The sequence below is a fragment of the Cricetulus griseus genome, assembly GCF_003668045.3.
Source record: "Cricetulus griseus strain 17A/GY chromosome 1 unlocalized genomic scaffold, alternate assembly CriGri-PICRH-1.0 chr1_1, whole genome shotgun sequence".
NCBI lineage: Eukaryota > Metazoa > Chordata > Mammalia > Rodentia > Cricetidae > Cricetulus > Cricetulus griseus.
Genome location: NW_023276807.1, coordinates 85,695,076 through 85,706,038, shown reverse-complemented (window position 1 = coordinate 85,706,038; position 10,963 = coordinate 85,695,076). Strand labels below are relative to the sequence as shown.

Genomic DNA, 10,963 nt, shown 5'->3' with positions numbered 1-10,963 from the left:
AGGAGTGAGACCCTAAATTCAGCACGCAAGTCTGTCACTCTGTTGGTAACTGAAGCTGGAGATGCTTCTATAAGCTTTCCAGTTTTATTCCAAGGCTGAATAGCCAAATGATCCAAATCCTTCCCTAATCCTTCAGGAAAGAACACAAAACAAAATGCCTTGCTGCTTGAAAGATATTAAGCGACCACTGTCTCTTCACTTGGCATGCTGTGGTCAGAACACTTGAGGACAGACTGAGATGCTAAGTCGGAAGGACTGAAATTCTGAGGATAGCTTGTACTACACAGCCACACCTGGCCCCCTGATGGGGGTGGGGAGGTGGAAAGTAAGAGGGGAGGGAGATCCACCCAATCCTAAAGGAGAGTGGATCAAGAAAACTACTGCATACATACATATAGTGGAATACTGCTCAGCAAAGTAAGAGGAAAACCAAACAGTTTTTGGATATGGATATAGCTCAAACACATCATGCAAATTCAAAGAAACCAACTCTAAGAGATTATAGATTGAATGTCGTGTGACTTGTCATTTACTATATTACAGAAAACACAAAGCTACAGCAAGGGAGAAGAGATCAGCAGGCTACCTGACCAAAGTTAAAAGTTGGAGACAAGATTTAAATATAAGGGAATTCTGGGGACGAAGCAATGAGTCTGGGTCCTGATGAAATAGTTACATACTAAACCTGTGCATGCATTCATCCTTATAGAACTGTGCCAAATAGGAAGGTTAATAGTAAAGTTATTAAAAACAGAGGCCAGACATCCACAACATAAACTCCTTAGGTCTCTGAGACATTTTCCTTGCCTTTATCAACACGGGATACACATATACAAGTGGTCTTGTAGTATGCGAGATAGAGGGACCACCGTTAAGCACATGGTCTATGATAAGTATATCATATCTAGGGCCAAATGCAGCATGTAATAACCCAGACGCTATCTTGTAGAAAATTCCTTTATTATAGTGCAAATAACTTTCAGCAGTGACATAATGTAACAACACATTTAACAATACTTTACACCACGCAGTAAATAAGAAAGTGTTTCTTTGAAAATATGTCATCCAAGGAACATTATCTTTACATTAATGCCAGAAAATGCCAAAGCTGTTTCCTCAAGGCAATAGGGCTCAATCCTCTTTTGGAAATTTTCTCTTAATGCACATGGATTTGCCATTTAGTGCATTGACAATTCTAAGAGTGATCTCTTAGGGGGTTTTAGAGAAATTGGCAGGATTTGAAACCGGGCTTCAAAATTTAAAAAAATACTAATTTTAAGACAATTCTGGGACAGCCCAGAAAGTAAAGTCACTTCAATTAACTTGATAGACACATTTACTCCAATTCTGCTGCAGATTGTCTAAAGCCTGCTTCTTATTTCCCCAGAGCCTGTTATCCCTTGGTTTTAGTTATTGCAAAACTAGGGCTCTGGGTGGATATAACTCCTTATGTATGCAAATACTTTCCCCCTGAAGCTTCAAATTGCACTTTCCATCCTGAAATTCCCACATTAGACCTCTCAGGCTGAGAGTGTGAACTTGTCCTCATTTCTAGCTAGCCATTAGGACAATGGGTGTGTCCCCTATTTATTTAGCTGGTCCAAAATGAAGCCATCACACCACTTAGACAAATCCCAGAAGGCTAGTCAGAGGACCCCTCTGACCTGTATGGCGATGGTTTAACATTGTTTTCCATACCAAGTCTGAGGGATCAGCTGCTGATGAGTTAGCTGACAGGCAGAGAAGTCACTCCCACTCCCCTGAATTACACACTCTTGGCCACTCAGAAGAGCCCTCTGGGGGGTGGTGTGGGGTGTTTACTACATAAGTTGAATCCAAGCTCTTACAAATATATTTCAGGGTGCTTTCTAAGATAAACACTCCTCAAAAGTGGCTTTTTGAACCATGAGAAATTTATCACAGGCTTAAAAAACACCTGGAGCTCTGAAACAGCTCTTATGGCTGACTATGGCTGAGGAGTCAGCGGGTACATAAAGCTTTGGAAGATGCAGCTGGTCTCGGTGGACAAGTCTTTGTATATAACACCATGGAACTGTGCTAAACAGTTTCAAAGTTGAGAAGGATCCAAATATATCATCTGTAAAAAATTCGTTATTTTAGTTTGCTTTATTTATCTTAAACTTTGGTTCTGAAACACTGTCTACATTCTTGACACATGAAGATGACATGGCCACTTCAGTGCCTCTGCATGTTGTGTAAAAAGAACCTTAAAAGCAAAGCAGGACAAGGGGATGCCCTAATAAGATACATACACTGTACAAACAAAACCTAAATTATATATAAACACACCCCCACCCAGCACCCCTTTCTTCTTCCTGGGCCAATGCCCGGGGCCCTTCTCTGTAGGACCAATGCCGTGTGTGAAACACAATCCTATGACTCTAACCATCCCCTACCTTTGCAGACACATCAATAATCTGCAGCCCACCACTAGAGATGGCTTCTATTTGATTAGTTCTGCAAGTGCAGGGAAGCAGTTTCACTGGAAGCATGAACACTACTGGCTGAACTCAATGACCTGAAATCATTACAATCTCTCAGATGACCTAACTGGATCCCACCTTATCCTACTTCCTGCAGAACAACACAGAGGCAGAGGCAGCATCACCTACTCAGAAGCTCCAAAGGCATTGCTGAGGGATACTGGGGAGGGTCTCAGAAGAAAAATTATGCAATGAGCTAACAGCCTAAGTTTATATAAATTATTTCCCAGTAAGTAATTTGGGGCAATTTGCTTCTGCCTTACACCGTGTTCTGGAATCATTTCGTAGTATACTATTAAAAACTGATATAATTTTAAAAGTTGTCTATGCAATCACCTCTTATATGCTTTCCATTAATTTAATAACAACTTAATGAGCTATTATGTAGACCTAGGGAGTAGTTCGCCTTAAGGAAGCCAATACCGTGCTAATTCACAGGAAGGAGAAAAAGCAATGCAAACAAAAGTTCACATTATCGACAAAAACTTGAGTTTTATCGAAATGTTGCAAAATTTCCCCAAAAGCACTTAAAGCAATTTATGTTAAGAAGCCAAAGTTGAGGGGAGTGGAGAATATGCTCAAATTCTTTAAGGTATAAATCCACTTGTTTTATGCTTGGACTACATAATACTCCCCCTCAGACCTAAGTTCATAATTTGTAGACATTGCTCATTCTCTAATACATTAATACATACACTGAATATAAATAAATAACTGACAAAGCTTAAAAATCCAGGTTAACATGATGCTGTGCTAAAAACAAAACAAAAACAAAACAACCCCCAAGAAAACATTAAAAAACCAAACCTTGCACAATCTACATTCTATGTAAATACCCTGACTAAAATGTCGGTTGTGCTACACAATTCCACTTTAGTGCAGAAATGTATCGATTTGATGTACCGTTGTTGTTTTTAAGGTCTTCAGCACTTTTGTTTCTAAATATCATCTTGCTCTGAAATGATAACTAATTGTTACCCAATCACAAATATCACAAATCCATTTTAGTTTAGTCTGAATAAAATCCAGCATAAATGTATTATTTTGTTCTGGGCATAATGGCTCGGTGTCTTTCTTGGGAGCTTTCTGCCTCTGGGCAAACCACAGATGAAGTTGTCATTCTGGACTTAAACTGCACAGAGAGAGACAGTGATGTTTGCCTTTTGTTTTTGTTTTCTTTTTAAGTCTGCAGATCTTGTTAGGACATTTCTTTCAGACAGTCATGGAGTTGTGGCACCTGATCATATTAGAAATAGAGTTTAAAACATCAGCCAAGTTTGGTGATCTGGAGGTCCCCATTGATCTTTATGGTATCAATTGCAGATAATGTTTGAATACGATGGTAAAAATCAAAAAGTTGGTGTCCATCCACAAACACTCTGAAACGTGGGTGCTCGCAAAGAATCTCCACCTAGAAGAAACAAATTAATAATTTAATTCACAATTTTGGATGAACCCCGCTGGAGGGAGAAAAAACCCTCATCAACAAACCCACACTTCATTAGGGAGAAGAAAAGCAACACCCCCAGTGAATCTCAAACATCACAGGATGCAGAAAGCTAGTTAAGAGTACAAGACTGCTGGGTTCCACTCCTCCAACTCTCAATTCAGGAAGTTCAGGGCACAGTCTAAAAATCTACACTCTCACCAGTACCAAGCAGGGGATGAGGCTGGAGCAGGGAAGTCACTTTGAGAACCATGGCTCTGTATCAGTAAAAGTTCTCCAACAGGAAGCTGTGACAGTTCCTTCTGCACTCCATGCAGAGGCATAAAGGGGCACAGATCTGTTAATCGGACACCTGATGCTTTCATGTCACTTGCTGAACAGTTCCATCCCACCTACAGGGAGCCTCTCCTGGGGCATGGCCGGTAGTCATTAGTAGCATCTAATAATAGTCTAGACAAACATGGTAAACACTAAGGCAGGGGGAGGATTACATAGAAATTACCACTGGCCAAGAATGTGTAATTAACAAGGCTTTGTTAAGACAAACAAACACTGATTCTACATGGTAAACCCTTTTCCATAATTCACCAAAGAGGTTTCTTTTTTTCCTTTCTTCTTCTTCCTTCCTTGTTTGTTTTTTGTTTTTGTTTTTGTTTTTTTTCTTTTGATATGGGGGTTTCTCTATGCAGCCCTGGCTGTCCTGGAACTCACTCTGTAGACCAGCCTGGCCTTGAACTTAAGAGAGCCACCGGCCTCTGTCTCTGTGCTGGGATTAAAGGTGTGTGCCACCTCCGCTGCCGCCACCACCACCACCACCACCACCACCTGGCCACCTAGAGTTTAATAACTGGCTGTGCTATGATGCTTTTAGAAAAGCATTGGTTATCACCATGCAGGAGACTCCATATGTGGTATTAGTCACATTTAATCCACATTACTATTTAAATTATATCATCAAGAAATTCTATTTCATCCCATTTTTTTGTTGTTAGGAAACACTATTTATTCCTCCTAGTGAGAAGGTCACAATCATGAATTATATGTGAAGATTTACCATCTGAGATAGCTCAGTTGGTGAAGCACTTTGCCTTGTAAGCAAGAGGACCTCATTTAATTCTCTACACCCCTTCACCCCCTACCCCAAATGTCAGGTCCCAAATGTACCTGTTATACCACTGGTGGAGAGGCAGAGATAGAGGCATAGCTGGGTTCACTGGCCAGCCAGTTTAGCCCAATTGATGAGATCCAGGCCATCGAAAGAGACCCTGTCTCAAAGGCGGTAGATGATGGTGTTCCTAAGGATAATGCCTGAATTGCCCTCTAGCCTTCAAGCACACATATGAACACTCACATCTCTCCTCCCTCCCTCTCTCTCTCTCTCTCTCTCTCTCTCTCTCTCTCTCTCACACACACACACACACACACACACACACACACACACACACACACACACACAGAGCTTACCATTTAAGAAACTGCATAGCAAGAGGAGCCCATGAGGGCTCACCATTCTAAAGGAGGAGCTGAGATAAAGGGTAGCTTCCTAGATTATTATTATAAGGGGAACAATCTCATTTCTTCCACTGATGTAAAAAAGTGATGGGTTTTTATTTTGCCATAGTCTATCAGGAAAGAAAAATCACCACAAGGCCTTGAGAAGTGCCACATGAAGAACATATTAAGAGCAGTTTTGTTTGTTCTTATATGCAGCATGGAGCCTTTAGTCAAGGTGCCATTATTGTGAGGCCTGGTAAGAAGATCTACGCAGACAACAGCCTGCTCACCAGGCCCGATATGTCAGTAAGTCCTTTTTATATTACTGACTTGGATCTCTTATTGGCATTGTCCTGCAGAGGAATGTAGTGCTACCCGATGAGATGGCAAGTTTGGGTTGTATTTCCTGCCTGCTGGACAGCAGGAGCAAACTTACATTATCCAAGCCCCAGGGAAGAAATTTATCAGCCACAGTTTGTGACCATGAAACAGACAGGCTTAATTAACCCACAGGGGAAAATAAATACACAAATATAGATTCATTAGCAAAGGGAATGAGAGAGAATGAAATAATAATTACTAAATTGTTTTAAACCCATAACTAATAAGGTTTTGAGCTACTCAAAGGCTGGGAAATTCTGGATACTTATTAATATTTAATAATGAATCAGACACTTAGGGGTAGGTTATCACTACGTGCCTAACACTATGTTGGGAATTACAGAGAAAATTATTTACTAAATACTTTCAGCTTGGCTTGATGGTAAAGGTCTATAATCCCAGCTACTCTGTAAATTGAGCCAGGAGGATTACAAATTCAAGGCCAGCCTGGGCAATTTAGAGAGATCTTGTTTCAAAATAGAAATAAAAAAAGAGGGCTGGGAATATAGCTAAATTGTAGACCTTACCTAATGTGCACAAGGCCTTGGGTTCAATACCCAGTACTGGCCCCCAAAGTAAACAAATAAATAATTAATACCTCCATATTGGCTAAGTAGAATTGTGGTTAAGTATTTAGCAATTAGGTATGCATAAGGCATCCATTAACTAAACACATGGGCTGAACAGAATCAAGAACTACTGTGGCGAGTATTAATGTCTATCAGCAAACAGATCTCTTTGTTTTGTTTTTTTTTTTATTCTTTTCTCATGGCGGGGTGACAGGCTTCTTGGACATGAAGAAATTCTTAAAGAGCTCTTGGCACACAGTAGATAAGGAGTAGCAGCAGCCTTGCCAGCATGGCGTGTGCTAGAGGTACTTACCCTGAACGGCTGGTCTGGGATGAATGGGAAGTAAGGGATCGCTGATTGTTCTTCACCCCTTTCTCCTGAGATACAAGAGTTTCTGAGGAGCTGCCGGTCTGTGAACACAGCTTTGAGTTCAATCGCCACATCGGCAGGAGGATCTTCCGAGTCACCACAGGTCAAGCTGATGGCAAAGCTAAAAAGAAAATAGTGTCACTGAGCTGGAGTTAGATGTAACATTTTAACTCGACCCAGTTCCTCCTCCTGTGGGTTCATCGGCTTTTAATGGGCAGCTACTGTTTACAGAGTTTAAACACAGAGAAGATCACACTCAAACCAGTGGATTTTGTTACCTAGAGTAGGCTCTGGTGAAAACTTCAGTGTAACTGAAAACAAACTGCAACTGAAGACTTCAAATGTCCTAGGCCAGCTATGCCTTAATCCATTTCAGAATTCTCAAAAACAGCTCCAGAAGTTGACAAGGGAAATATCATGTAAAGTTTGGTTCTTATTTATTCTAATAGCTTTTTACAATGTTTCAAAACCATAAAAAAGAAAAAGAAGTCTTTTGGCCTTCTCAAGGGTCAAAGAGGAACTGTAGGCCTATTTTTGTCATTGCTGATATAAATAGCTATCTAGAGAGATGATGGCTAGGATTCATACACATTCTTTTCATGGGAACATGGTACTTTCTTGGCACTCCTAAGTAGCAACACTGTCTACAAGAAGAGGAAGGAGGAGGAGGAAGCCACAGCTCAGCAACTGCAGGGCTCTACCCTTACCTTTCTGGGTTGAGGTCTACGATGCCCATCACTAATACCTTCTTGCCTGGCCGCATGCCACCTTTAATATGCCCACAAAATGGAACTATCTGCAAAGGAGTAGGGGAGAAACAGGAAGTTTACAGGCTGTTTGTTAGAGAAGAGCCAAGCCCTCGGCCCTGAGGACCTGACCCATCAGAAAGCAAGGAAAATGCATCAGAAAGGAAGGGTAAAGGCACAGGCACTGAGCACATTGATTTACCAGTCGTGGGAAGTACACGTCGGCTTGAACTGGAGAACCCAGGGAGTTGTTTAAGTGCCCATCATCAAGTTTCTAAAAATAGAAAAGCACACAGATTGGCTTTCCACAGACCCTTGCTTATTGGGGAGTGAATGGAAGTCTGTCGGAATCCTGCAGCCCTCCACAGACACATAGGCAGTGTCTGCAATGATGCCTCTTTATAGCTCATTAAATAACCGCGAAACAAAACCCGGCCTCTCTACTGGGTCTAAGCCTCTGATGATCCCCAGACTCTCAGACCGGATCAAATTCAAGGTCGCGGCCCACCGGGAGGCAAAGCTGGTGCAGGTGGGCTGCAGGCCCCTCTCCAAGCACAAATGCTCTTGGAACCTCTGCCCCCAGGCCTGTCCTCTGGGACACGGCTGGTGAGCAGCGACAGCGCGCTGCTTCTCTCGGGAGCCCCTGGCGCGGGACCGTCCCCAAGGGGGAACTCCCCGGCCGCCGGGGCCGAGGCCCCACACTAACCCACGTGCACGCACACGCGCCCAGCGCGCACCTGGCCGGCGCCCTCCTGCCCCGCGCCCCCGGGGCCCGGAGCTCCCACCCCGCGGCGGCTGACAGGTAGCGCGCTTCCCACAGCGCCGCGGGTCCCTAGCCCTCGCCAGGGCCCGCCGAGCTTCCCTCCCCGCCGGCGGCCGCTGCACTCACCACCACGGCGTCGCTGTCGGCCACCGACCCCGCCATGTTCCTGCAGCGAGCGGCGGGGACGCGGCGGCGGGCGCGGGTCCGAGCCGGGCGCGCGCGCTCACACGGGCGCGCGCGCACGCCCGAGGCTGGCGCGGCCGCAGGCCCGGGAGGGGGAGGGGAGGGGAAGCGGGCGGCGCGGAGGTCTCGGCGGCGGAGGGAGGACGGTGGCGAGGGCCGCAGTGCGTCGGCCCGGGGTGGCATTTAAAGCCGGCAGGGCCCGGCTCGGGAACCGGGGACCGGGAACAGGGCGGGGACGCGGCCGGGGCGCCGCGGCTTGCACAGCGTGCCCTGCCCCACGGCCATTGGACCGTGGCTGGAGGCCGGGGAGGGCGGTGGCTTGTCGGCGAGAAGGTGGGTGGGGCTGGGAGAGGGGGGGCGGGGAGGGCCCAGGTGGGCCAGGTGACAGGTGCTGGGGACGCTCCTGCCCCTCCTGGCCCGTAGCCTAACCACTCACCTCCTTCCGCATCCTGGGGGGCAGAGGGATGGTGGGGAGCGAGGTCCAGAGAAGATGGGGACTCCAAAGTGGGAGATCCAGCGTGGCTTCTTTTTAAAGAATTCCAACCGGGCGGGAGGAATGGTTGGTTTCTCTGTCGGGAGGAGAGAGAATGGAGGGTCCACGGCTGGCAGAAGGAAATATTTGACCCTAAAGAAAGAAGCAGCGGGACTCCAGGGAGGGAGTTCACAGAACCCCGACCAAGGCTTTCTTCCCCGGGGAAGCGCAGGCCCGTGTCGGGTCCTAGAAGCTTTCTGTGGCAGGTGCCTGGCCAAATCTCAAACTGGACACGGTCTCTGCCCTCCGCTATTTTACTTCACTTGTTTAGTTTGGAGTAATGAGTTCCTCACCGAAACTCGCCCGACATTCTTTGTGGAATACTTCCCAGGGAGAACACTTCTCTTTCATTGTAAGGGTCACACTCTTTTATGGAATCCCACACTAGGGTTATTATGTAACTTCTCAGATAAGACTGCATCAACATGCCCTCTATTAGCTGACATCCTCGGCTTACCCAGTGCACTGTGTGGATCACCACACCAACAAGCAAGGGGCATGAGCGAATTGGTACAGTCCCAAAGGGGTCGTCTGTGGGGTCTGGCATCTCTGAGGCTTTTCTTTAGTATTTGGGTTTTACCTTTCCAGACTAGCACTAATTATGGTAATCTCCGTGGTGTAGGGAGAATTACCCGAGCATGCTAGAGAGCCTTTGTGAAGCGACTCTCAGAATTACAGGCTGAAGTGAGGTGCTTCCTGTTTTGCTCTTGTTTACTAGTCTGAACTGAAAAAAAAAAATCACAACTATTATACTAAGATATTAGACAATTATAGGAAACTTGGTATTTTTGAAGTCATGCTTTGATTATCTGAATTTCTAAGTCTAGTGTAGGGAAAGGCACTAAGGTAATTATTTGCTATTAACTAAGGGTGCAATATATTATGGGGATTGTAAAGGGCTGGTGCCCTGGGTTTAAATTTTGCCTGTTACTACAGATAGTAGCATGCTTTAATGTCTTCATCAGAGATGATGATGATGATGATAACCATGATGATGTGTATCTAGAATTATTGTGCAGATTAGTAAACTGGTTCACACACCTTCCCAAGAAGAGGACCCAGCATACTCTAAAGCAAGTTTTGAGTGCCTGTTGTTGACCAGGAACTGAGGATCACATTGTTGAGAAAACATTCTAGTGAGGAAAGGCAGACGAAGGTAACTGTGCAATGATGCAGGTAGTAAAGAGTCTGGAGGAAAGCAAGGCAGGGAGGGAGGGAGTGCAGGAGGCTGCTATTTAAGTAGGACAGTTGGGTAAAGTGGCATTGAGAAGAGCTCTGAAGGAAAGAGAGAGGAAGGGGGGAGGGTTGGTCCTCCAGAGGAAGAGGTTGCTGGTAGCAGGAACCGTAAGGATGGAGTCCCAAGATAGTACCTTGGAGGAATGCTGGGGCACTGGTGCAGGAGTCAGTGCTAAAGTCTTGTACTCCAAGAAAATGGGAAGACATTGGACATTTCTGAGCAAAGGAGAGGAAGTTTGCTTTGTGGGTTCTGGGGAACAAACCCAGGGCCTTGAATACTTCTACTGAGTCACATCCTGGGCCTAGACCCTCTGATATTGATGCATCCCTCTAGCTGATGTGACAAGGGCCTCTGAGAACAGACAGCATGGAGTGGGGAATGGAGGGCAGGAGGTGGGAGGGCCAGGTGAGAGGAGTGGCAGCTTAGAACCAGGCCAGGGACCCTAGAGGAGACCTAGCAGTTCCCAGCATGGAGCTTTGACAGATTGTCACCAAGCTTCTTTAGGTCTTAGGAGCTTCTGTCTCTGAAACTGTGTGAAGGGTATCAGCCACACCAGTGGAGTTAAGTGTGGTGCAGCTGAATAAATGAAAATACTCAGTTAGAACTCATGATACATGACTTTTTAGGTGAAGGATAACCCTTAGGTTTGTTTGTGAATGAAGTTTAAGATATTGGGTTGCTGAAGATACGTTTCTTACATCTTGAGGGTATAAAGAATTAGCAAGGTGCTGAACTGC

The 10,963-nt window shown here is 45.2% G+C and overlaps 1 protein-coding gene across 1 annotated transcript; it reads right to left on the bottom strand.

The window, feature by feature from the left end:
- Positions 1 to 943: 943 nt before the first annotated feature.
- On the bottom strand, positions 944 to 8,713 carry Lgalsl (galectin like). The gene is made up of 5 exons (XM_027388058.2): positions 8,401 to 8,713; positions 7,714 to 7,785; positions 7,473 to 7,561; positions 6,709 to 6,886; positions 944 to 3,915 (listed from the first exon to the last, which is right to left on the bottom strand). Exons 1-5 carry the CDS (start codon positions 8,638 to 8,640, stop codon positions 3,772 to 3,774), a joined length of 723 nt encoding a protein of 240 aa, XP_027243859.2. The 5' UTR covers positions 8,641 to 8,713; the 3' UTR covers positions 944 to 3,771.
- Between the last annotated feature and the right edge of the window lie 2,250 nt (positions 8,714 to 10,963).

Coding starts and splice junctions, on each gene's coding strand:
- Lgalsl (XM_027388058.2), bottom strand. CDS start 8,640: ATGCCACCCCGGGCCGACGCACTGCGGCCCTCGCCACCGTCCTCCCTC. Junction 7,786..8,400: donor CCGACAGCGACGCCGTGGTG/GTGAGTGCAGCG, acceptor TTCTATTTTTAG/AAACTTGATGATGGGCACTT. Junction 3,916..6,708: donor TCCCAGACCAGCCGTTCAGG/GTAAGTACCTCT, acceptor TGTTTCTTCTAG/GTGGAGATTCTTTGCGAGCA.